This window comes from Cheilinus undulatus, linkage group 3 (genome assembly GCF_018320785.1).
Source record: "Cheilinus undulatus linkage group 3, ASM1832078v1, whole genome shotgun sequence".
NCBI classification, from domain to species: domain Eukaryota; kingdom Metazoa; phylum Chordata; class Actinopteri; order Labriformes; family Labridae; genus Cheilinus; species Cheilinus undulatus.
The window spans coordinates 45,052,267-45,079,975 of NC_054867.1; the positions used below are offsets into that span (position 1 = coordinate 45,052,267).

The 27,709-nt window shown below is 38.1% G+C and overlaps 1 protein-coding gene across 2 annotated transcripts; it reads right to left on the reverse strand.

Annotated features, from left to right (window-relative positions):
- LOC121507193 (SAM pointed domain-containing Ets transcription factor) lies at window positions 1–27,382 on the reverse strand. Of its 2 annotated transcripts, XM_041783399.1 has the most exons (8): window positions 27,115–27,382; window positions 26,301–26,400; window positions 15,252–15,377; window positions 7,835–8,284; window positions 4,289–4,486; window positions 2,691–2,738; window positions 2,071–2,205; window positions 1–1,002 (listed from the first exon to the last, which is right to left on the reverse strand). In XM_041783399.1, exons 4-8 carry the CDS (start codon window positions 8,277–8,279, stop codon window positions 824–826), a joined length of 1,005 nt encoding a protein of 334 aa, XP_041639333.1. In that variant the 5' UTR covers window positions 8,280–8,284; window positions 15,252–15,377; window positions 26,301–26,400; window positions 27,115–27,382; the 3' UTR covers window positions 1–823. The 2 variants fall into 2 exon arrangements, with proteins under 2 accessions (XP_041639333.1, XP_041639334.1); XM_041783400.1 differs by lacking the exons at window positions 26,301–26,400; window positions 27,115–27,382 and adding an exon at window positions 17,679–17,725.
- Window positions 27,383–27,709: the final 327 nt, after the last annotated feature.

Here is a 27,709-nt window from a genome sequence, read left to right on the forward strand (position 1 = left end):
TATAAAAAGCATGATACAGCAGTATAAACCAGAGTTGACAGCATATGAGTATATAAAGTTCCTCAGCAGTAAAACAGCTTCAAGGACATGCATTACTTTTTTTCAAGGAAACAAAAAAAAGAATAACATCTTAGTGGCATCATCAACGCAGTCAGAGCAGTTTAGGAGGCTTCTTCAGTCTTCTTTGTGCCTCTCAGATGAGATAAAAGCTCTCTCTTTCCCGACGTTGTTGGGTTACAAAAACTGACTGAATAATTGTGTGTATAACAGTCGGGACCAAACCCAAAAACAGCAACACATTTCTAACCACATTTTCAAGTGTGGCAGAAAAACTTGCTCTAACTCAAACAGACACTGGTCAAGACAGAGAAACTAAAAGACAAAACAAACGTAGCTGAGGGCAATGGGCGTTTTCCATAAACTTGTACGGATGAGCAATCAGTTTTTACTATTTAGTTCAACAAGAGTGGGGTAATCACTTAAAGGCTGAATAAACAGGCAGATCAAGCAAATGAAAAGGCAGTTCATTTATTTGTGTTTGTTCCCGTTTGAAATAAGTGGTTGTTTTTAATTCTGCAGAAGGAATATGCCTCAGCAGCCACGTTGTTTTGTCTCTTCCTCTTAAGCAATGCACTGACAAGCCTTCATGCAGCAGTTGCCAGCTGTTACTTCAGTGTTGGCAGAAGAAGTGTGTACCATTGGGGTTGGTCAGTGCACGTGTACCTTGTCACCTCCTCATCTCAGACTTAAGAGTTCAGGTGAGACACTGTGTCCTTCTAGTACAGTAGGATTCATCTCGTCCTCCTCCCATGATGCTGTCACCTCATACTGGGTGGACAAACTGGTACACGAGTCTCTGAGACACGTCAGGCTTGCGGATGATGCCTTTCTTGTAGTATTGACGTATGGAGCGGCTCAACTTGTCATAGTTCATAGCAGGTCGATTTTTTCTGAGGCCCCACAGCCTCGCAACGTGAGCAGAGTCTTCAATTTTGAAAATACCTGACAGGAAACAAAAGAGATTTTAGATTTCAAACAGCATGCTGCAAAATGATAACAGTAGGTACTTACATCTTTCCTTAGACCATGCTGAGAGCAATTTTAGTCTTTACTTTTTGTTTTCTTAAACTAAGCTACAAGTCTAAGTGGGATTAAAACCTCCCTTTCTGAAGCCAAGTGGCCAAAAAGGAAAGTTTTTTCAAAAAAAACCACAAAGAATATAAAAAAATACTTCAAAAAGAGAGGTTTTAACACTGTTATGAAACAAAATATTCATATGGTTTACCTAATCTTCTCTACATAAATAAAACTGTCTTGGTGAATATGTCATTTTCATTTTCATTCTAATTCTTTTGAACAGAGGAAAACACAGCTTTAAAAAACACAGTAATTGTGTGATTTTTAAGTGACTGTTGAATTTTTTAAACTTGCCACCTGAGGACTTGTAATGCTCATATAGCAATAAAAAGAATTTTAAGTGCAAGCATGAAAGAATTTGGTGTTTCATCTAAAGTTTAGGAGAAGAAAGCAGTTATGACAGCTGAAGGGTTTCACCTCAATGAGCCAAGCTTTTTAGTTGAAGTCTAGTGAAAGAAGTTGATGAAAAAAGATGAGGTATTTCAGATATTAGCTGCCATGCACCAAGTGCAAAAGAGCAGAGTGTTAACTGTGATTGTAAATAGAGTTTCATCACTAGTGAGCTCCGAAAGCAGCTGAACTCTAAGTTGAGTGTACATGATGTGTGGAGAGAAAAAATCATTAATAAACTTAAATAATAAGGGTATCAGTTGAAGTACAAAAGACCGATTGTCAGTTGTAGGTTAATTATTTCTGAGGAGAAATTTTGGAATTTTTTTTTTTGTTAAGATAAGATATTCCTTTATTAGTCCCACAAGGGGAAATTCCAATTTACAGAAGCAAAAAGTATCTTAGACAAAGCGAACCAAAGCAAACCATACATGTAAAGAGTGCATTCTTGGGTACATTTTGATGTCTCTACAGATTCTGGAGATGCTTGACCTTACTGTGGCACTGATAAATACTTAGCTGGGCATTAATGAACAAAAATACCTTTTTCTTTGTTGAGCCAGCGAATGCAGCGTCCATAGTTGTGAGGTTTGAGCAGGAGTTCTCTGAGGAACTGCCACAAATGAATAGGCTGACCTGAACAAGATGAATCAGCCTCGGACCAAAGCTCCTCAGCAACTACACAACAACAGAAAATAACATTAGAAATTGTCCTTAGGGTTTTAAACTAACCAGACACAGGAGATGCTTGCTGTTGCATAACCAGACCATATTTGAATTACAGAGTATTGAGGGGTCAGATAGTCAACTGCTCAGAAGTGCACGAACTAACATTCTGTTTGTTAAATATTGACACTATAGCAGCTTGCGAAGTGCAGTCATCTAGGTTGTTTACAAAAAATGCATAAATTACACTGGACTCATCCTCAAATTATATCAATATTTGTGATTTGCCTGAGCATAAAACCTGAATTCCCAGATCTGTCTGGTTCCCAGGCTGGGGAATAAACAAAGCATGCTTGATTTGCATAAAGGTCTAACCAGAAAAGGTCTCATAATTTTCATACATCAGTTTTTTTCATTATAATAAATGCAGCAACAGATTTTTTTTCACAACAGTGTTGTGTTACCTTCAAAGTAATGGGGAGTATAAGAAAAGCTACCTGTAGTTTTTGTTTCTCCAACTGAGCACCTCTCTTTCATCCAGGCAGCTGAAAAAAAACAAAATAAAACTTAAAATCACAAGAAGCTTCCCAATAGTGCTCATTCTATTTCTTTTATTTAACTCCACAATTGTACTGTCACATTGTTTCTCTATTGATGTTTTTCTTTTTATCACACAATGTGATGTACAGATTGTAAACCACTATAAAGCAAATTTAGATTTGTGATATTAAAAACGTATAAAAACAACAGATTTAACAAGCAGGGTTAGGGCTGAGTGATACTGGAAAAACCTGACAGTGCAACATGTCTTTTTTATGTACATTATCAAAAGTTTTAAAGAATTATACTTTCTACTATTCTTTGCTTGTGGCTTTTGTCATGAACCTTTACTAATGCTGTTCAGAGTTAACTTTGACACAACAATTGTAACTCCTAATTAAACCAAAGCCTGCTGCTTTGAGCTGCCTATAACTCATACAGCAGTCCATGGTGTAGCACTAAAATACACAAAACTGGTCTGTATATGATGCCACAGTCTTAATGAGCATTGGGATAAGGGAAACATTTATGACAAATCTGTCACTGATCTGTTACTGATCATCTGCCTTGAGTGTCATGGTGGTGTATCTGTGACAGCAGTAGCATCACCTGTAGCTTTAACATTTTTACAAGCAAGTGCCCCAGTCTGTTAACCTGACACACCGAATGGATTTGTTTCACACATCCATCTGTAAAACCTTCAATACTAAGCGTTTGGGAAAGGGCAGAAGATTTGAAAAAAAACTTGGAGTGTGATTGGATGAACGTTCGGTCTGTCGCATCTTTACGAGCCAATCAGAGCAACAAAACACATGACGTAGACGCGACCGCGATGCACATGCGCATGTGCATGACATGTCAGTACATGACTCTGTCTTTTTTGAAAAGAAAACAACTCCGTGCTGTTCTTTGTTCTTCTCTTTACGAAGAAATGCCGTCAAGTTCTGGTAAAACTGGCACTTTACCAGCATCCACGCTAATTTCTTCCACCATAATTGCACTGGCCTCTTGTTGCTGCTTGCTTACATCACGGCTCCGCTGCGCCTGAAAGTACTGCCCCTCGCCGCTGATTGGTCCTGTCACTTTCTAACCAGGCCCAAACAGTTCAGACGGGAGCTTTGCAAGACGGATTTGCCAGTGAGAAACAAGGAAACCGGCATATCCATCTGCTTTGCAAGGTTACCAGTGTGTATGCACAGTGGTCAGTTCTCTGCTGATGGTGATACCAGACATGATTTCATTGTATTTGTCAAGGAAACAAAAGAACTGGCACTTTTGCTTTCTATCAAACAACACAATCAGGGGAGTGACATGATAGAGCCATGACACTAACATCTCATGTCCTGGCATGTGAAAATCACACATGCACACAATGCAATTGCAATGGTCAAACAACATATTGCTCAGCCCTAATCTGCCCCTACTTTAGTGTACACATAGCAATTAAGATGCTGCACACACTCAAAATGCAAATTAAGAAGTGAGCATATAATGAAAAATAATTTTATGAGCTGTAGCAGGCTATAACAAACATGATAAACTAGACTACACACACCTGACTTCCATATATCCAGGTGAGCATGCAGTGTGTCTCCGCACTGCGGTGAGCGCTGACGAAACTCCTCCTCGCTCATGGCACACAGATCCTTCCCTGTCAGGTCCTGGAAGGCCTTTCCTGCATGGGGCAACCTGTACAGGTGTTCAGTCCACAGCAGCCACTTCTGCACGTTCCCTGTGTTCCACTCTATGGGGTCTGTGAAAAGACAGGAGGCTAATGAGAAAAATCCCAGGTGTTTGTGCCATAAATCAACTGGTTTAGGGTTATTCCTCCAGTGATACTGGAGTCATATAGAGACAGATAGAGTTGGTTGTAATCTCAACTTTCCTCAGTGTGTATCCTGCTTCTTTTACACATCCTAAATTTACTGAAACCTCCTCGTAATCAGGCTTTACACCACTAAAGTTGCTCTGAGTTGAACAGATGACTGGGGATTGCGCAGCTTTATGACAGCCAGAAGTCTTTACAATACATAATTCATCTTCTGTTTGCTCTTATGTGCAGGAAAGACCTCGCCCATAAGACTGTGTACACGTCTAATGTCAGGAGAAAACCATCAGTGTCACAATCGGGGAGAACTCATGCAAAGGTCAGGATTAAAGAGATCCTGGAGCAGGTAAACACAGTTCTGCGTCAGTCAGGATATGATTTAAGAGATCTGTCATCTTACCTGAGCTATCCACACAAATATCTGTTGATTCTGGGAGCAAGAATCAATAATCCTTTTTTTCTAACATAAAGCAGGCAACAGATGAAAAATGTCCCGTGTACTTTAAAGATTTTTGTCTTTGACGGTTGTATTTCTTGGGACTTTAGCACACCTCTTGAACCTACAGTAGCAGCTGTGCACAAGGGGGAGGAAACAAAGTACAAATACTTTCTACCCGTACCTAAACAGAGTTTCCAGGTATCTGCTCTTTCCTTTAGTATACATCTGACTCACAACTAAAAGTTCATAGACAGCAATTCTTCCTCTATTTGAATGCATTTCAGTTTTTTCTATCATTTCATGTAACCTTCCCAACACTTGTTATAGTGCATCCATCAGCACATTGCATGCATGAAGCCAAAGGAAAATTATACAAACATTTGGGGGGGGCAAGTCTTTATCAACTAAACTGATTTGCATAGAAGACAAGAAGAGCAGTGTTTACTTTTAAAAAATTTAATTTGAAGACAGAATTAAATTGTATGTTTGGTGCCAATGACCTAGCAGTTAGATTACAGAGGCTGTGGTCCTCCATCTCCCCCTGGCTTCCTTCCAACTCATCCATTATCCTTTCCTCACCAATTTAAAGGAAAAAAATGCAAAATAAACCCTTTCAGTGAGTAAAATGACTACAAATGCTTGAAGTAATCCAAGTTCCCCAAAAATCATCACTGACATATTTAGTTCTTCTTCTCTTCGGCTCATAAAAACAAATGCCATGTATCTCCTTACTCACTGTCATAAATGACAAAAGGAAATGGGATAATCCTCATGTTTAAGAAGCTGAAACCAGAAAATTATTTACATGTTTGTTTGGAAAGTGATACAAACCCTTATTCACTTACAATAAAGTTAACTCTTCTATTGATGACTTTAGCTTAAGCTCTCATGTAATCATTTTTTCCCCAGAACTACAGTAAAGAGGTTGAATCTTTATTTCTTGTTTTTGTAACACAGGTTCGACATGAGTGCATTCAGGCATGCACGCTCATACATGAATGAAAAAATGAGTTAATTCATATGGATAAAAATGATAAATTCTGTTCTTCCTCATGGATTTTTTCTTCTTATTCTGTCTAATTGTTTCAGTTGTTTACGTTGTTTCTACTTTTTTACTGTAAATTGAAACTTTTACAGTACAGTTAGATTGTACCACTAGGTGGGAACACTTTTGGTTAAATACACATGATTAAGCATCAGTGAAGGATAAGTAAAACATCCATATATACCTAACTCATCAATTATAATCATAGTTACTTAATTTATGTCCTTTTAAAACACAAAAACAGTTTATTGATTCAATAATAAAGAAAAAGTAAACACTTAACTTATCATTTATTAAGTATTATTCACTCATTTTTATGTCATTTATAGACACTAGTGATGCACAATATTGTAGACTCCTAAGTCTAAGTAGGGAATGATGCTGAATAAAGAAAAAGACTCCAGCTGTCTGTTGGTCCATGTTAAAGTGGGGGTATTATGCCTTTTTCAAGGCTTTACACCATCTCTCTGATACCCACATAGTAGCTTTACATGGTTTACAGCTCAAAAAACTCCTCATGTTTCTCACACTGGGGTCCTGAAAAACCCTTATTTTAACCTCCGTCTGAAATGCTTTGTTTTCGCTGTTGTCTCTTTAACACCCCCCTGCTCCACGGACCTGCTTTCCACCGATTGGCCAATCTTCCGGAGGCTGGCCGGCGGCAGGACTCAGTGTTTTGTGCCCCCTCTAATGTGGCTAATGTTGTTATGCTAGTAGTTGAAAACTTTGAATGAACCGGTCCGACTGAGTAAAATATGGTGAATTTTGATACACATCCGTATGTGTTAGACCCGGAGTCCGACACTGATAGTTTGGAGAGAGAGGGGAAAGAAAACCAGCAGCAGCGAAGGATAGAGCAGGACGTATCTGTTTGGTAAGTGTTTAATTACTGTGTTACTCAATGGCTAAATGGCTGAGAGGCCTTGTGGGGGCGGTCTTTTCTGCTTTGCCGGCAGCATGGACGAAGCACGAACCAGTCAGGAGACAATACTGCAATGACCTCATCAGTTTGCTCCCTATTCGCTCCATTGAAATCTCGTCTCGGGAGAATCTCGGAGAGATTTTTCAACTAACCGTTTTCATCAGTTTACACACTAATTCCAAGATTACTGCCGCATACATTTATCTTGTGGTTTGAAAATTTGCATACATAGAGTATGGACACCCAACGTTGTGACTTTATATTTATGTTTTAAAAATCGGAAAAGTATTATACCACCTCTTTAAACTCCACTATCTTATTTGTTCATATCACTGATATCTACAGCTGAAATAGGCAAATTTTTACAGCCAAACTATCGGTTGCCAGTATCGGCGGAAATTTTCATTTCTGCTGATACCAATAAATCCCTTTTTAAGTAAATATCTGCTGATGCCAATATCATGCCAGTAAAATAAAAAATCAGTGAACTATTTTATAGTTATGTTTATAAATGATAGCTTATATAAAGCTATCAAGCTTACTTTGTAGATGATAGCTTAAGTTTAATGACTGCTTTGGTAATGCATCAATAAAGCATTTAAAGCTCATTTTATACATGACATAAAAATGTGTTAATAATGCTTTATAAACAGTTAGTTGAGTATTTATTAATGGTTTATTCATTTGTTTTAGTGGTAAAAGTGTGCAGTTGCTGAAAAGTGTTACCATAATTGCAATTACATGTACATACAACGTAAACTTTGTCACTGAACTGAAATCGCTGCAGTTAAATAATCAATAGAAATTCTACATGAGTAAACAACTTGAGTATATTTTCCACCTCTCCAGGTGAGACTGGCAGCTTACCTGGTGTGATATTGAGCAGTTTGCATGCTGTCTCAATGTCTTTCAGCACCTCTCCAACAACCATGCTCTGGACCTGCTCCAGAGAGTGCTCCTCTTCCTGACCCTCCAGTCCAGGAGAAAGCCCCTGCTCCTGGCTGTCAATGACGGGGCACTGCTCTGGTTCCTCGCGGGGCTCCATACGAGCCATGGGTACTGCCAGCGCAGGGGGGGAGTCTGAGACTTTCACCACGTACGTGGCATCCTCAGTGAGGAGCATGTCGAAGCAGGAGAGGTAGAGACCCGGAACGCTGCGCTCCAGAGCATCCACATTTGGTTTGGTCTCTTCCAGGTCCCAGGGTTCACTAGAGCTCCTGTTTCCCTCGAGGATGGCAAGGGAGTCCTCTGATATCCTGATCCTGGATCCATACCCTGTGCCCTCTGATAAACTGCCCACTGGGTTTGACATAGCTGCTGCATGGAGAAGTAGGACATGAGAAAAAAAAAAACATATCAAAGGTTTAGATTTCTGATCTGCTATGAAAGAAACAAAAATTTTCAGTAACCACTGAAAATGCTAGAAAAATTTATCTTTTTCTTATTGGAAGTATTCTGAATCAAAATGGGTCAACAGGGCAGCTTTGGACAAACTTATGAATAAAGTTGTTGTCGACAAAAGCTCAAAACTAATCCTGTAAAATTCTATTTTTCTAAATCTAACCAGTTAAGCATTAATTTCTAGCTCAAATCAAAAAGGGTACCTTTCCCAAATGATCCTTTAATTCTCCAGCTGCTAGACAAGATATAATTTTTGTTTGATAATCAACTCCATCAGAGGAACTGTGTAAAGGAATCCGTCTTTGTGGCGTGTTGTGCGCAGCACTGAGGTGAGTTCTGCTTGATGCCCTATAAGAACCCTAATGGAGATACTGGGGGAAATGACCCTCATGAGGGTTAAAACACACACAGCGCTGACGGGCATGGGGCAAAATGGATTTGACTGAGTCTCTTATGTGTGGGTCAGTGGCCCAGAATGGCTCATATGTTGGGGGTAGGTGACTCTTATTGAGACCTGGAGCAGCTCCGCCGCCTGCCTTGGCTTTCAAGGTGCCGTCTGTCTCCACTGTCAGCTGGAGTTTTTAATCAAGTTAGATAATGTGGGGAAGAGCATTCACAAAAAACTTCAAAAAACAACTAAGGGCGTCTGTTTCATAAAGGCTGCACTGACGGCTTCTTCTTTACAGGAAATGGCCATCATAAGTGTTGGTTTATGAACGTCAGCTGTAACACTAGTGTTGTAATCCTAGGGTGAGCTCCCATATGGCACCCATAATGTGTACCTGCCACAGATGGTTTATGGGAAGGCACACTGCTGTTGCACATCAGGTTATCAGTGTCTGCAGGAAGTGTGTTTCCACATTGCACATGTTCGTGGAGAGGTATGGCTTTATTTGCCGAGAACACAAAGAAATTTAAGTGCAATAAAATTTGCAAAATGATAAATGACACTCATCGACCACAATTATTAAGGAGAGTAGAGTTCCAGGTAAATATATGTGACATTTAAATTCTAATAGTGAGAAACTGCCAGCACAGTGATGAGAAGGGGCAATTAGCAATTTATCTAAAAAGGGATAATAAAGTTTATGTTTTACTGACCCTGATCTTATGGGTGAAGTTTTCTTTTTATTCTTGACATTTTGCCTCTTCAAACCTTGTTCTAAAATTAATTGGTACTTTTAGAAATAGAAGAGCATTTGTCAGTTGAATTAAAGGTATTTTTTTATCTTTGCCAGGGAGGTGATGATTTCTGTTGAGTTTGTTTTTCTAGATGTCAAGCATATTACACAATCTACTACTCAAATCTTAATGAAATCTTTAATTGTTTTGCAGCATGAGCAAAAAAATGGAGCAGGAAAAGAATCAGATCTGACAAAGGGGCCAAATAGATGTTTTTCTCATTATTCATGAATAATTGCTTTTTACTTGACAACACATGGAAATAATAGTTTTAGTTAGTTTCAGTTAGACAAAAACAAACTAGAAAAGATTCAAATAATTTTAGTTTTCATCGTGTTTTGGCCTCAAACTCCATAAAATACAGCTTAAAAAGTCAGATCAAAATTCCCAAATCTTTTCCAACACTGCTAACTTTTAAATCTGCTCTCACTTTCTTCAGGTGTATACAGTATATCTTTTTCAAAGATACTTTTTTTTAAATAAAACTTCCCCAAAGTTAAATGAAGTTATCTGCAGCCCCCTAAAAAAGATCCCCCTTGTAGTCTTTGGTCCTCAACCCCCCACTGTAAAACCTCCTTTCCAGTTTCCTTTTATCTCCAAATTTCTGGTAAGCTATAACCCACACTCCCTTTCACTCCATCAGGAGTCAGATTAAAAGCCGCTGGTGTCCCGGCTTGGCTGCTGCGTGTCAACTCTGCTCTGCAACAGCTTGCACTAAGCCCATTAGCAAAGCAAATTTAGCCATATTACCTTCTTCCAAAAGGAAGAGGGGGCACAAGAAAAAGACACAAACACACACCCCCGGGGAGACGGATTAAGACCCTGACTGATCTCTAAATGAGTTTGGTCAAGACGCTGATATTCATTTCAGGAGCATTAAAGCTTGCTCCATTTACTCGGCAAAGTCAGCCTTTGACACCGACGGGAAGAGGCTCCAGGCATCTGCCCTGGGAACCATATTTCTCCTACATGCTTGGTCTCATTTCTCATGAAGAAGGTGATTATTTAAGGAGAGGCTTGTACCATCACCATGAATTAAATATGAATGTTTTAGCCTTAATGGAATAAAGTAATTTTTGCAGGGTTTAATCATACAAAGCAGTCATATAAGGACTACATTTGTTTGTTTTATTGTTAGTGCATTTTTGTACAGGTCTCTGTCTTTGTAACAGGGCTGTAGTATGAGAAACTTTAAATGAAGTTGTGTAAATGAAAAGAATAATTTAAAAGCAGTGTAAATGTATCACTTCCAAAGCCAAGAGGCTTTTTGTGTTCCAGATTATTGCCAAAAATAAACTTAACTGTACCCTATTGTTACACTAGAAAAACCTCACCTTCACCCATTTTATCCCAACAAACAGATCAAAGTATTGTCCTTCAGATGAATCTTTTTGAATCTTTTCTATGTCTTAAATATCTACTTTCATGAAAAAACATTAGATTTAAGTGAAAAAGTTAATCAACTCCGATCCTTTATTTTCAAAGCATTCTTGAACTAAAAGTGGTAAAAGTTGCATTCTGCCTTAACCAATCTAGCTTGACATGAACCTGTTAGTCCACTGACCATTGTTGCTGAAACAGTGAAGTGACAGAAGTGTTTAGATTAAAGTTAATGAGTAGTGATTAAAGTCTTCTCTTTCAGCACAGCATTTAACCTCTGTGATTCAGTCTGAGCTCCAAAAGAAGGAGAGGTCATCTGTGAGGTTTAAGAAGTGTCTCAAATGTTGATCATGGTGCTCGGCGCTGTGCTGTTTGCGTGTGGAGTTAAAGAAGTGTGAACAGCCAGGCGTGACTGTTTGCCATGTGAGCGTCAAAGGAGATTTTTTTTTTCTTGTTATTGTTCCTCATGGGAAACTTGGATCGACTAAGGAAGTCATTGTTCTGAGAAGAAGAAAAAAGGAGTTTCATCTTTGTCTTGAGCTCTCTGCTCGAAATTGCAGGGAGGAAGACGAAGTCTGCAGGCTTCAGGAGGGATCTGTGGGTATTTGTCCTGGATTTATGGCAACAATGATACGTGCAGGTGCTTTTGTCTACATAATAAATAAAGTTTAGGTGCAGCCCTTATCTATTTTTAGCCTTCAAGTTTATGACTTGCAAATAAATGTTGATTTTCTGTACATTTGTTTGCCATGATCATGTTATAATTTTTATTACTGTTTACTGCTTCACAGACCACACCTTCCTGTTTCCTACCTGTTAAATTCAATTACACTTAAATATACTGGTTTTCTATTTCTGTGTGGTAATCTGACAGTGGGGAACTGCTGTAAGCCAGGTGCCCTGGCATTCAGCCAGAACCCTAGGAAACACAAAACCACTGAAACACTTTGGTGTACATCTAAATTAATTTTAGATGAAGATTGTATTTACAGTTAATGATTCAAATAATAAACGTCACAGAACTGAGACTGGGCCTGCAGATTGGAGGTGTAGAATGGATAGATGGAGAGAGAAACCCGTCACCTGTTTGTGCAGATAAATCGCAGAGATGTTAGAGATACAGAGTGTAAGGCCTGAGGCATGTGCTGCTGCAGCTGGGAGTGAGGAGCTGAATGTCAAAATATCAGAGAAAGCAGTTTTTGATATTCTTAGAAGTACAGATAAAAGAATAGTCAGCAGCTGCTTTTGATTCATCCACCTGCCTTTTTAAGGTGCATTATATCAATAAATTTTTAAAACTGGTTAAAATCTCAGGCTTATCTACAATGACAGAGTTGGTAAAATGTACAAGGGAACAAATTCACAGTTTAATGTATAAGCTATCTGTACCCTTCATACAGAAATGCATTAATACTGTACATTTCCTTTTAAAGCCTTTTCTACATACATGTTGTCCCTAAAGAGTGCTCACCAGAGCTTATTGTTGCTGGGTTACAGCAGCTGTAGACCTGGAAACTTTACCTTTGAAAAGACAAGTTAGTATTTCCTTCACCACTGCTGTGACAAAGCTGGAATCAAATGGCCCACCCCCTCTTAATTTCGATTAGTTGGGTCAAAGTGACATTGATGAGTGAAACGCTGTTACGTTGAACTGTTTTCAACCGAGAGCACTACTACAAAAAAAACCCCAACTAATGCTTAGAGCTTTCCCAGTGCCAAGTGCTTTGACGCACATTTCAGAGTGGATGCTTGTTTGCTTAAGGCTGACGCATGTGTCCACTCTGGCTTCATAACAGGCACGTGTACTGTTTGTTGGCTGTATCTGCCACAGCCGTGTCTTTTTCACAAATTTTACAGTAATTAATCTCCTTACAAATTAATTGATTTATTGTCGGCTGACTCATTAGGGAAATTTCAGAATAAAAGCATTCTGTACAAACGAGAAGAGTTTCCCACTAAAATGCTCAACCAGCCCTTTACTTTGCCTTTTACACAAAATGGAAGTGTGATCGTTTTATTTCATATTCTCTGTGACATATTCTACCCATTTGGAAACAGAAATCTCCAGGTGAAGTTGAGAAAACAACTTTATGAGACGACACATTTTGTCTTGAGGCCTCCATCATTAAGAAATACAGTACAAACATACTCCACCAATGTGGCTATACATATCTACCAAAACAAGGCAAAATACAGCTCACAGAAAAACAACACTGAAAATGCATGACTACACTGGCTTTACAGTGAAAAGAAGCACTGATTCATTTTCTAAAAATTCACTGAACAGTCTCATTTCATTCAGTTAGACAGTAATTTGAGTGTATAAAGCCAATGTGAATGCACACAAACTGTAGTTCCTCAAGTGTCTACTTGATGCTGCCTGCAAAAGCCCCAGAGGACAAAAACATGCCCATTCAAAAATTAAGTCTGAATAGCTTTTTTCTTTTACAGTACACACAGTACAGGGGATGATTTTTTTGTATAACTTTGCAGTTTGGATTTTTTTAAGGAAATTAGTTAAAAACAGCTAAGACAGACCATCTAGTTGTAGCCATTTGTTGAGAGACTTAAGGTACCCCTCAGTTCCACCTCCTTTCCCATTACCACATTGATCAAGAGTTTGTTTGTGACAGAAATTTCACCATGTAGACCAACATCGATGCGCTTCTTAAGCTGCTTCAGAAACAAACGGGTAGTGCCAATGAAACAATGTCCAAGTTAAGATACAGGCTATGGTTTAAGGTTCTGAATATGTTTTGAGCGATCCCTCCACACATACCTTTCTGCATTTGATTATTTTGTAAAGTAACTATGACTGAACTCAATCCATGCTGTGATTGTTGAGCTGTTAAGTTCCCATTTCTCTCAATACATTTATTTCTATCGCTCTAATAATGCTCTTTCTCCCACAAGTTACATTTATATACCACAAATTTTACACATTTTTTACAAAATGTAATCCAAAATGAAAAAGGGGCAATGAATATAATGTGTAATCATACACAGCACTATTTATTTGTAGAATTTACTTTTGTCTGGTTATGCTGTAATACAGAGAAGCCAGCAGGGTCTTATGGGTCATTTAAAATGTTATTTGGATCTAAACAAAACCACAATATTTCTACAACTTTTACCAAGATGATTCTGTTGACTTCTTTGTCCTTTGATTATCTCTATATTTAAGGGATGTCACAATTCTCAGTACAGCCTTCAAAATAAACTCATTTTATTCACAACATCTCCTTAAACTGACTTAGTGTAACTTTGGGTCTCACTAGACACTCACTTGACACTTAATTCTTATAAAACAACAATTTCTAAAAGACTCAAATTCAATTGTAACAGTCGGAGAAAAGGGTACTGGGCAGTAGTCTGGGCAGTGTATTCTATTTGAAAGAAATACACAAAAACACTTACTCCATAAGTCAGATCGCTCTAAATCCAGTAGTTTTCTCACATAAAACAGTCATGAGCAGCAGAATGTGCTTTCTGTTATTTCTTTATTTATTCTTTTAAACTCATGTCACTGTCCTGTTTTTTTCTAACTGCCACCACATTTAATTTTCACCTTTAATCAAACCCATAACTAACTCCCTTGGTGTCTCCTGGACAGCAGAGAGAAAACTATTTTGCATATTTCTACTTATCTTTGCGGTTTTTGGCACTAAAGCTGCCAGCAAAACCCCAGACTTTGTTTATCTGACCACATTTTGTTTTTTATCTGTGTGTGAATGAAATATGCATTCAGAAGAAATGGATAAAAAGGACAAGGAAAGTAATAAAAAGAAAATGCCAAACAATAAACAAGAGGTTGCCATCATTTCCACTTTCCCACCTTTGCTACTTTCTAAATTTTTCAACATGCTTTTTCCAAATGATTTTCTGTAAGCCTAACAGCACAACCACTATATCCGATTTCTTTTCATAATTTACAAATTTCTTATATATTCTGCAATGGCTATAAAGATGATAAAAATTAAAGAAATACACTACAAATAAAATCTTTATGAGCTGAAAAAACTACCTTTAAATGTCTCTTGATTGTCGTTATCCTTTAGTAAATAAACTTCACAGGTTTCACCCCTAAAATTATCTGAAAGGTGATATAAACTCACCAGTAATGGCTAACTGTACAACTGCTAAATTACACTTTTCAGTGCATTTTAAAAAGTGGTTTGTTTGGGTTTAAAGCACTCAGAATGCCACACATCAATTGTTACATAAAAGCAGGTGTAATTCTGTTAACAGGAGCAGTATTTTTAAAGCAGTATTTTTCAGAAAACATTACTGAAACCACTGTGTAATTTTAGGGTCTTCTTACCGAGGCAGAGATGCTCTGATGGCTGGAGGCAAAGACTCGTCAGGATGGTAGATGATTCAGTGCAGCTCTGGTTCTGTTGAGGATGAAGGATGGACTTTTCAGCTTACACAGGATGCCCGGTGCTACCTGAGGACAGAGGTGCAGCAGACAGCAGGAACCCTTCAGTGTTTCTCCCCTGGTGTCTGTGGCAGAGCCCCCAGCCCGAGGCCTTGGACCCTCCCAGCCTCTTTGCTACAATTATACTTAACCTGAAAGTCAGAGCCTAAAGCACAACTGCAAACTAAAGCTAAGGAGAAAGCACCTGCTGGGGGCGTGTGCAGAGACAGAGTGAGTGCAAAGGAATTCCAGCACCATTGAATGCAATTTATATTTATAGGGCAGTCATGTTTACTTATGCACACAGTCCTGTGTTTGTGTGTGAGAGTGTGTGTGTCTGAAGTGCCATGTGTCTTACAGATTAGCTCAGACCTCTTCAAACACTACTAGTTGACCTCAGTGCTCAAAGGTGACAGACAATTTAAAGTGATAAGCAGCTACAGAAGAATATTAATGAACCCTTCAATAAATCTTTATATGATTTTAAAATGTATTCAGCAAAGAAAATTTTCAAACAGCCTGATCTTTGATATAATCATCACACAGAAATTTTGATTATGTGAGCATTTTCAATTAATTCTATTTAACTGTTTCACTTAACATTTGTTTGATAGATTACATCCATACTTCACAGATTAAAGAGCAAGTTAGAAACATGTAAGATAAAATTAAGTATAACAGCATAAAGCCCTGGTTCTGGGTATTTTTCCTCATGTGATCAATATATAGAGTTTGACCACATAGGTAGCTAACGTGTTTCTTCTACATTAAGCTGTTTCCACCAAAGTATCTGAAACTTTTGCGAATGGGGGCGACTTTTAAAAGACTTAAAGGTTCCATCAGTGGTCTGTGTTTTACCTTACAAAGAAGTCCTTGTTGAGTTCATGCAAACCATTTGGCCACACATGTTCTTCATTGGAACAATATCTTTAAATCTAAATTAAATTGTCTCATTCACTTAACACGATTACACTGTATCAATACATGACTTGAGATTCAGCCTTTAGAGGTTTTTATCCTGTGTACTCTCAGCTGTTTAAATTTCAATCTTACTGGTATGTATTGTGAGATCAACAGCCACTGCCTCCTCAGAGGACTGCAAATAGTTGAGCATTGAATGATTATAAAAAAAATAAATTTCCACAGCTGTGAGCCCCAGTAGGGTGGCTCAATTATGGTGAAAATGACTATCACTTACTATTTACTATTGAATCTCTACTTAACACGACAGAATTCTAAACGATTAATCAAATTTCTGAAGATATTACCCGGTGATTGCTGCATGCTTTATAATCTGACACTTTACTACTAATGCTTCATCTGAAAAAGGTGAATCCATTATGGAACAAGGCCAGTATATTTCTGAAAATCTGGCACTAAATTGTTAATGCTGGACAGAATTAATGACAAAGATTATACACAGCTACAACTGTGTAACATTTAATTGTTTTTTTGTGTTTTTCCTTATCTGATTCCTCAAAACCAATGTGGTTCCACATGACTGAGGTTGTTTAACCTTACTTGTGCTGTTTTCTTAAGTCCTCTTGGTTTAAAACTAACCACTGTACATGCTCTGGCTCCCTCTGCTCCTCACTCAAATTAAAGCAAGAAAAGAGAGGGGGGCTCCATTTCCCACACAAGCACTGCAGAGCATCTGGCACAGAATTCGTTTGAACTTGAACTTCTTGTTTTCATGACTGAGGGAAAACAAAACTGTGAATGAAATAGAAATTCGATTGATTGCCCAGCACTACGCGCCACCCAAGTTCCTCTATTTTTTAATAAATGCTAACTAAACTGTAAATGTTAATATTGGTTACTGTTTGAAGCCCAAAGAGATAAAATCTTCAAATATATCCTTTGGAAAAATGCAGAAAAAATCCAAAATGATTAATACAGACAAGTAATACTTTTATTACCTCTGCCAAGGTGATCGGGTGGGTTTGTTATTAGTTAGTTAGTTAGTTTGTTTGTTAGCAACATAACTGAAAAAGTTCTGGACGGATTTTGATGAAATTTTCAGGAAATGGTAGAAATGGCATAAGGAAGAACTGATTGGATTATGGGAGTGATCCGGATCACCGTCTGGATCCACACATTTTTTTAAAGGATTCTTTATTATTAGGAGATAGGGCTAATGCAAGGTCTGCGCTGTTACCACTTTACACCAGGAGATGGCGGACATGAGTAACTTCAATCACAGCAGCATTTTGGGTGTGTTTCTATTCAAAGTTTTGGAGTTTATAGAGTTTGAAAGACACACGCCCAGTCAAGGAGAAAAGTTGGAGAGTAACAGAGAGAAAGACAGCGAATTGTAGCGAGAATACTCACAATGCTGGGAGGAACAGAGGAATATTCACCCTCTGCCATGACTTCCGGTCATCCAGTGAGACCATGGGGGAGACTGTCAGTGCATCTGTTGGCACCGGCAGGCAATGCTTACACCATGACAGTCCACCAGTAGCGAAGCCAATGCTTTGCCTCGCTGTGTTTCCACCCCACTGGGGAGAGAGTAATTGGTAAATGCCGTGGTGGGGGGCGGATCCAGGAATTTTTGAAAGGATTCTTCACTATTGGGAGATAGGGCTAATGGCAGAGGTCTGTGCTCTCTGAATGCTCTTCTAGTTCCTTATTGTTCTATTCACCCTCCAGTTTTATGGTGATGGCTGATTACCACAGGACCGCCCTACCTGCGCATTAGGTAGCTTGAACATGGAATCCAGCCTACAACAATATTTAGATGACACTTATGTTACAGTTACATAGGTCATATACATTTCATTTGAACAAGTATTTTAATTTCTATATTTTAAGTACAATTCAGTGGGTTTGTACTTTATTTTGAATGCAAGACTTTTGCATTTTTAAATCTTTATAAATGCCTGCTGTGATCACCTGGACTTGTATCGATGTCCTGATTTTACACTCACGAGGCAGACTCAGACAACCCGTAGTTCAGGACAAAAATTTGGCTGAAGATTTTGTTCAGACAATATTACATAACAGTATATTAGACAAACAGCATTCAATCTGCACTTGAGAAATCAATATTTGATTTGAATCAACACTGAAAGCACCTGACTTTTTGTAAATATCAACTTTTGATGAGGTTAAGGAGCTGCTAGAAGGACTGTGTCTTGTTTGGACTGTGATCAGTCCAAACAAGACTTTTTGGACTTTAGATTTATTCTGAGTAAAAGTACCACTGACTTTAAAGTGAAATGGATTTAAAACATCAAAGTAAAAGATTCCATCATATAGAATATTACATTATATGATAATATAATTAATACATTCAACTGTGAGTAGTACTTTACAGATCATTATGTACTTTATCCAGTTAAGGGTGAATATATTTTTTTCTTTTTGAGACAGAGGTTTAAGACTGTCCCACATGTTTTTCATTCATCTTAGTTTCCCTTGTCAAATTTTTATGTTTGTTGTAGTCGTAATTGAAGCTTGATGACACACAAAAACTGTTTCACAAGGACATTACCCTCATCACAAATAGGTCAATAGCTTTCTTGGAGTCCATCAGTCCTCAACACTGAGGGCAGCCATTCAAGACTAACAGTAAAAACATCTGCATGGGTGTGCCATGCCTGTAACAATAATAATACTGATGGTGAGGTGGAGATAACTCATACTGCTCTCTACACAGATGGGTATCTATGACAATGAATACATATATGTCAGATGTTAAAGTCTAATATTTTTGGGTGCAAAATCATAATAGTAAAAGTGACTTTAACTTTCTGGAAAAATACAAAACCACCTCTCAATTGTAGTGAATTGAAGGGAAAAAAGCATAACATTGTGATAATGAAGCATAAGCACAGCAAAGTTTTGTGGATGATGCTTTCCACCAGTGGGAAAGCTGTTGAAGTTTGCATGTAGCTACCTGCTTCATGTGGTCATTGTGAACACTTCCGTTTACATTTATCATAAAAAGCATATTTTCTCCCACACTTTGTAATCCTGCTCAAATTGGATTCAAATGAACATCTGATCATTTTAGGGGAAAAATAAAATATATGTCGCTTACATGGATACATTAGATACACACTATTTGGTTTGTTATTGTGCTCACAGACAAATATTAGAAATATCAAAATGTAAAGGAAATAACCTAACAGAGCCCCAAAACCACCCCTAACACCATATTAACAAGACAGCAATTTGCAAAATACTTAGAGCTTAATACCAATCTTGAACATTTTTTTAATCATTTAAAAAGTCTGCTTCATATAAGAACATATATGTTTTTTAAATTTTATTAAATGCTCCACTTATTTTAGCACTGTGCTCTGAAACTGAATGGTTCGCGTAAGATATTACTCACTGCAACCAAATCCTCCTCTCCACACTCTCTTCACTTGGTATCTCAGGATCTGCCCTACAGTGGTTTAAGTCCTACCTCACAGGGAGATCTTTTAGAGTATCATGGAAGGGAGGAGTGTCTAAACTGCATGGCTTATCAACAGGGGTGCCTCAAGGGTCTGTGCTTGGTCCCCTACTTTTCTCAATATACACCACCTCACTTGGTGCAATCATCCGCTCCCATGGCTTTTCTTATCACTGCTATGCAGACGACACACAGCTATTCCTGTCCTTTCCACCAGATGACACAACTGTCTCAGCTCGGATCTCATCCTGCCTTGCTGATATTTCTAAATGGATGAGGGAACGTCACCTTCAGCTCAACCTGCCCAAAACTGAGCTCATTATCATCCCAGCCAGTCCCACTATGGAACCGCAGATCAGTATCCAGCTTGGATCAAATAATCTCTTGCCCACTAAGTCAGCCTGGAATCTGGGTGTCATGATTGATGACCAGCTAACCTTCAAGCTCCATGTGGCCTCGATTGCTCGGTCCTGCCGTTTCGCCCTCTACAACATCAAGAGGATCAGACCCTACTTGACAGAGCATGCTACACAACTCCTGGTACAGGCTCTTATAATATCACGTATTGACTACTGTAACTCATTACTGGCAGGCCTACCTGCATGCACAGTCATACCTCTGCAGTTGATCCAGAACGCAGCAGCACGTCTGGTCTGCAACCAACCCAAGAGAGCTCATGTCACGCCTATTTAATCTCTCTACACTGGCTTCCAGTTGCAGCTCGCATTAAATTCAAAACTCTAATCATTGCTTACAAAGCAGTAACTAAAACTGCTCCTGTTTACCTGGAGTCCCTCATCCAGGTCTACACCCTTCTCGCCCACTACGCTCAGCCAGCGGCGCCTGGTACTTCCAGCACATCATGCTCCTAAGTCACTAGCTCGACTCTTCTCCTCTGTTGTCCCTAAATGGTGGAATGAATTACCCAACTACATTCGATCTACAGACTCCCTGTCTACTTTCAAGAGAAGGCTAAAGACCCAGCTCTTCAGAGAACACTTTGCACTTAGCTAGGCAATTCTCTACTGTTGTCCCCAGTAGTAGATTGAGTCTCAGCCAGACTATTCTCCACTGCTGTCCCCAGTGGTTGAATGAGTTTCCCAACTATAGTTAGCTCACACTGTCCTGCTCTACTTCTGGGATTTCTTTGCCCAGCTCTTTGGGAATGATCCAGCACTTGGTACTTGGTAAATAGTTGTTGTGAAGCCTAATGAATGGCAATTAGTGATCCCACATTTTCCTTGATTCATTGTTGCTGTCTAAAAACAAACAAACAAAAAAAACAAACAAACAAAAAAAAACAAAAAACAAAAAACAAAAAAAAAACTACATAAACAACGTATATTTTAGGTACTCTGCCTTAAACTCTACACAGCAGCACTTGCGTCCAATTGAACCTGAAGCACTTGATGGCACTTACTGATGTTGTTTCTTCTTGTCTAGATCATTGCTTGTGTTGTTCTTGCTCTCAAATGTACGTCGCTTTGGAGAACAGCGTCTGCTAAATGACATTGTAACATTGTAACATTGTAAACAGATTTTGTAAGTATCAGGGAGTCTATGCTTAAACTGTCAAAACAACTTTCAGTAAATTGATGTCTGTGAAATAATTAACTAAAGTGTTTGTAAAGGAGTTGTCACATTTTCTTATTTGTCTGGAAAATCAGAAGACTATCTTTCATTCATGACATTTAGGTGATATCATAAAGTGACAGTTCACTACTTTATAAAACAAAAATGTTTGCCACATTATCACTGGTTTCCCAGCAGTAAGTACACAACCTCACTGCCTGCCATTCTGTGACACGGTTATTCCACAGCCAACAATAACACATGTCAAAAACAAGCCCCAGTGAGATCTCTATCTCTGTATGAGGCGTAAAAATATTGACTTTAATATAGATGAAGCATCTTTCATCAGCACCTCATTTTAGTTTTGCAGTAGTGCGTATGAATTGCTATTGTTTAATACAAAGTAATGCATTAAAATAACTAACCATTAACCATCCAGAGGAGTGCCTTGAATAAATACACAATATGGACAAAAGTATTTGGCCACATCTGTTAATTACTGAATGAATTAAACTCAAGAGTCAAGCACCTAGCTATGCAGTCTCCATTTGCAAACATTTGTGATATAAAATGGGTTGTTCTGAGAAGCTTACTGACTTCAAGCGTGGTATTGTGATTAATGCCACATTTGCAATGAGACAGTTTGTGAAATTTCGTCCCTGCTGAATATTCTAGTCAACTACAAGTGAAAGTTATACAAGTTATTAGAAAATGGAAGCATTTAGGAACAACAGCAACTTGGTGGAAGACCACGTATAATCACAGAGTGGGGTCAACTACATGGTTAACATCATCATCCTCATTAGTCTGCATCAGAATCCTGATTCTGTTATACAGTTTTTCTATCTTCATATGATGGCCATTCAGTGTTGGCTAAATCTGCTCAAACTGCTATAGATCCACTTGCTGCAAGCTAAAGATCCTTGCACACTTTTCGTTCCAATTTTTTCGTGCATATAATTCACACTAAATATCTATTTGCGAACCTGTTGGGGGGTGAACTCCTCGCACAGTAAACCTTAACTGTGCCCTTAATATTATTTTTCATCATATTCAACACAGAATGAATGAAAAATCAGTCCCTCCTCTAAGCAAACTTGGCTGCCACAGTGGATGAAACAGTGAAACAAAACTGCGTAAAAGTACCTTTACGCTCCTATCGGAGGAGAGAGAGGGAGAAAACTCACTTCATATTCTGCTCATAAATATATATCACTGTCAGAGGACAGAAAAAACACACCGCAGACTTCCACAGTGCAGATGTTCTTTAGATTGAGCATAATTTATTTGCAAAATTGCTTCGCTCCTGATTTGCATAGAAAGGCGCCCTTAATGTGTAAAGGCCTTAAGACTGTAGCCATAGACTGGCAGTAGCTCCAACTAACAGGCTTGTTCTACCTGCAAACACAGCTAACATGAGCACCTTATTTGATCAGCAGTTTGGCATTGTTTCAGTCTAGAAAACCGAAAACAGATGCAGGATGTGTCAGGTTGAACTGGCATATCCACTGTATATACTCATTTTAAACAGAAATGTAGATGTCAACACACAAGTATGAAGGCTGCACAACTAATGTTAGCCACACTTAGCAAACCAAGCTAGATCCATTACTGTCCAACAAGTTTTAAACAGATTATGCATAGTTTTGACTCTGCAGGCCTAAATCTTAACCTCCATTTAACCAACCAAACATAGTCAGCTAAACAGAACACCTCTAGAAATGAAGAAGCTTTGAAAAAAGGTTCTTTTTAAGCATAGAAATTGCTGGCCATAATAGTAATTTCAACTTTTACCTCATATTTCCCTGTAATTGGGCTTTTTATTTAGCACATAAGAGTTATGGAGAGCCATTTTAAAAGTGACCTCTGCATCCTTAAGTTTCTATTTCCTTTCTCACTTCCAGGAGATATTTCTGTTCTTTCACTTTCACTACAGGAGCTCCAAGTCTGATATACTTTATCTTCACAGTCTGAATGAAGACAGGGCGTACGTGAACTACATCAAGATGCCTCAAAAGCTGAGTGTTTGTCCTAGTTGAATAAGCTGATATGAAATTGTGTTTAATTTCACTTGCAGACTGAAGGCAGACTTGTGCAAACACATTAGTGCTTGCCAATATTGTACACACAATTAAAGTGCCTTATAATTATAGTTTGCAAACTTCAACATTCAAATTCTCTTGCACAAAAAAAAAAGAAATAATTAAAGATTTCCTTGAGGAAAGGGGTCTGTTTACTTTTGGCTTTGTCTACATCCAGTTATTGACCAAATTTGCATGGCAGTTTCATCTACAAGTGTGTGACCTTTTTTTGGCCCAAGAACTACATTTTCACGGTTGAGAGACAATGAGCCAAAGGAAGCAACAGACTGGGTGTCAAACATGAAGCCACAATGGTTCAGTGTGATCTTGAAATGAGTAATGATTGTGCAGGTGTCCCTTCTGTAAACAGGTGTCAGTGACCCACCTGAGTTGTCTTAGCAAAGTCAACAAACATCAGTCGTTGTTAAGTGAATAGGAATATGAATAAAGATTGTTATATCTGCTCTGACTTTGGTTATGACAGCTTGTCCAACTGTTTTGGGGATAATGAGAAAGAAATTCAGATCTAACACAGTTTCAGTCCTGATGCTGTTTGGAATCATATGGCTATAGAAATATTTTACCAGAACAATTTAACTTCCTCTTAGAAAAAAGAAAGTGATGAAAAGAGATATGTATTTATAGTGATTCATTAATTTTTAACGACAGTTTGAGATCAAGTTGACATCCATTCCCTGATGATCTGCTTCAGCAGTTAGGCAGACTGCCAAGACATTACACTGCTTGTGAAACTGTTAACGCTGCAGAGACAAGCCCGATCATGCAATGTGCAAAAACCAACGGATGTGAGGCGAAATCATCTGCAGAGTTACATCATACAAGAGACAGATATCATGTGAAGTGTGTGAAAGCATGTGGAAGTGTGTTTACTGATGCATGAAATAACTTTAATCTGATAATAATAATATATCAAGCATCAGTGAGATGGAATAATTAAATAGATAAGAGGAACTGTTGTACACTAGTCTTGGGCATGTTCACAAGCTGAATGAATGGCGGCCAAACCAAAAACAAGCTATAAAGGTTTTGTTCCTTATCAAAATTAGCTTTAAACTCTATTTTTGTCCCAAACTATGTCCCAATTCATAATACATTCACTGTTTGTTACAGAGACACTCACTTCTAGATCTGCTCTAAGACTCTGGATCTGCTCTCATCTGCAGTGCATTAAGAAACTGCAAATGATAATTTAGCATTAACTTTTATATTTGTTATGCCTCTATCAGCAGGTTGTAATTCTGGATAAAGACTAAAACAAAGCTGACATTTATATTTAATTTGCAATATACATGAATTGATTAATTTTTCTAGGGCTTAAGTCAGATAACTAGGATATTTTGCTGTTATGATATGACATGTATTATGATAAGTAATATGTCTCCTCAGAAGTGGCTGGCAGATTGGAAAATGATGGCCAGCAGTTGTGCTTGTTTTCCCTATTGAAATTTTGGATTGTGGTCTCTTATGTGAGTTCTGGCATTAATAATAATTCATGACGGGCTTGCCTCTCATTTGCAGACATTACATGTCGAATATGTCAGGTCAGGGACTGTACTGTACTAAGGGACTGTAGAATCCACAGTGTGTCCTAACCAAGGATGGAAAGTAAATAATTATATTTTTCTCAAATTACTTTGAGTAGTTTTTTGTCAAATCCCATAACAGCTGATGGATTTTTTAGATATATTTTGGGGGATTTGTATGCCTTTATTCAGGCAGGAGGGCAGTGGATGGAGTCGGAAACAGGGATGTGAGAAAGGGGGAGAGACATGCAGAAAAAGAGCCACAGGCCAGACTTGATCCCAAAACGCTCCCATACATGGGGCACGACCTAACCACTAGGCCATCTGCACCTCCAGGTGATGGATTTTACTTTTTCTTTCAGGTGTAACTTGACCTAAATAACCTGGATGGAAATCCATAATCACAATTTGTTGTTGCCAGCAAGGAGAGATGGAGTTTCATAGTAAACTCCACAGTAGCTACTCATTACTTTCAGTACATTGATCCATACATCTATCCATCCATCCATCAATCCATTGGGTTCTTACACACTTTTAAAAATCAAATGCAAGACTTTTCGAGACCCTTTTAAGACCTGAGCTGAGAAAAATGAATACCAGTTTGGCATGGTAAATGTTCAAAAATGAAAGGCATGAGATTTCTCGTTACACCATACCAGGACTGAGTTTTCTGGTTCATGAATTGTTAATAAAATGTTAACAGGGCAAATGAAAAACTTTTTTTGGTCTTAAATGTCCAAATCTGATGATTTCTGGCATATTAAATGCCTCCATTCTATGAATTTATCTCACAGTGATATTTATCATAACACATTTTTGCAGGGTTGCTGAGCTGCTTCTAATTAACTATTAAGAGCAGAATAATGCTTTTTGTCAGGGAGGACTTGTTAAAATAAGGGTGGGCTAGATAGATTTTAAGTGAGCAACCTGGTGGCCCAGATTTTAGAGAACTGGACCAGTGTTTCACAATAGTCCAGAGTTTATTAAATCACAGTGAGTCAGATAACACCAGAGAGGGGTCTGGGGGTCCTTCACAAGGAAATTTAGAACATTCAACATGAATTCCCTTATTTACGGAGAATGTTCATGCAACAATTTGTAGAAGAAGAAGATTAAATAATACAAGGTTGGCAAAAAACAAAGATAAGATAACAACACGCCGTAGTCAGAGTACCCTCTAAAATTTAAGACCTCTTAACTGGTAAAAAACTTTTTAAGACTTTTAAAGGCCTTAAATGTCAAATGTGAAATTTAAGACTATTCAAGACTTTTCAAGGATCTACAGGAACTATCTATCTATCTATCTATCTATCTATCTATCTAGATAAACAGATAAAGTAGAGTTGCTCACCTGATACACCATGCTCACCACGTATAGAGGCTAAGTACAGACTCTGGTATGTCATCCCTTCACCCTCTTTTCCATGTTTCCTCTCTCTCTTCAGATTTTCCTGAATATAACAGCAAATGATAATAATAATAATGATAATAAATTAATAAACAAAATATGAGTTAATGAGGCAACCAACAGGTCAAAGAAAAAACATCAATAAAGTGCAGTGACATAAGCAAACAATATCAATACCAGCAAAAAAATGTTTGAAGTAGCAAATACAATCAATTAAAAACAAAATTTTTAGAATTGATTTAGAGGTGTCTTGTGTAGTTCCCTTGACTAGTGATATTTAATATTTTTTTCAATTAAGTCTTACTCATTTCAAATTGTTTGTTTGCATTACTTATTGCTAAATAACTGTTATCAATAGAGCTATGAGGGGGTGCATGGTCAGCAGGTGCAATTCATTTATAAATGAGGCAACTAAATATTCTTGAAGAAAAGCAAGATTCAGTTGTTTTGAGTAAAATCCTACTGCAATATCATTTCCAGCTAAACAGCTAATTCCCTCTGTTATGAACAGAGACATCATTGCGTGCAAAAAGCACACAATGACCACAAACAATACAATCCCATTACGAGTTAACTACAGAAACATTCGTGGATTTACACTCAATTCAGCTACAGACTGAAGAACTTTCAACGGAAGTTTCCATGACGTCAGACAGCGGCACATAACTAGGTAGCTTTGTGCTAACTTGAGATAACCCAAGTCTGAGGCACACAACACATATTTTACAAAAAGCTTATTTTCAGCTAGGACGCTTACTTGCTGTAAAAGAGTCAAATCATGTAGTCAGTCGTCTTCTTCTTCGTCCCTCTTCCTCACTGTCCACAGTTGTCGCAACCGAATGTCTCCTACACTTCGACATCCTCGAAGTAGCGTTCTGTGTTCTCTGTACCTTCTTCATCCTCTCTCCAGAGTTTCTCATCACACAGCCCGTTATAGACTATTGTATTTCACTAAAACAATGTGTCACATGTACTTATGCCTTGACTAGTTATTTTTAGACTAATTTGGGGTAATACTGTCTGAAACAGGCTATCAGAATAGTAGAGTACCAGCACAAAAGCACTATTTAACGGTCAACGGCACTCGCGTATCCGTGACGTCATTACGTAAAATAAAACATTTTTTGTTTACTAGTCATAATCGTAACCCAGATGCTATATTTGTTAATAAAGCGACTTTTATTCAATAAATAATTTAATCTTTAATAACTTTGGTTCAGATTTTTAAGGGGTTGGTGCATCTGAAAAAAAAAAATACCATATCATGAAAAAGGTTTTTTTTCCTGTGTGTCAAATTATAGAAGTGAAAGTTCCGTATATTCTAGATACATCTCAAACATAGTGAACTATAA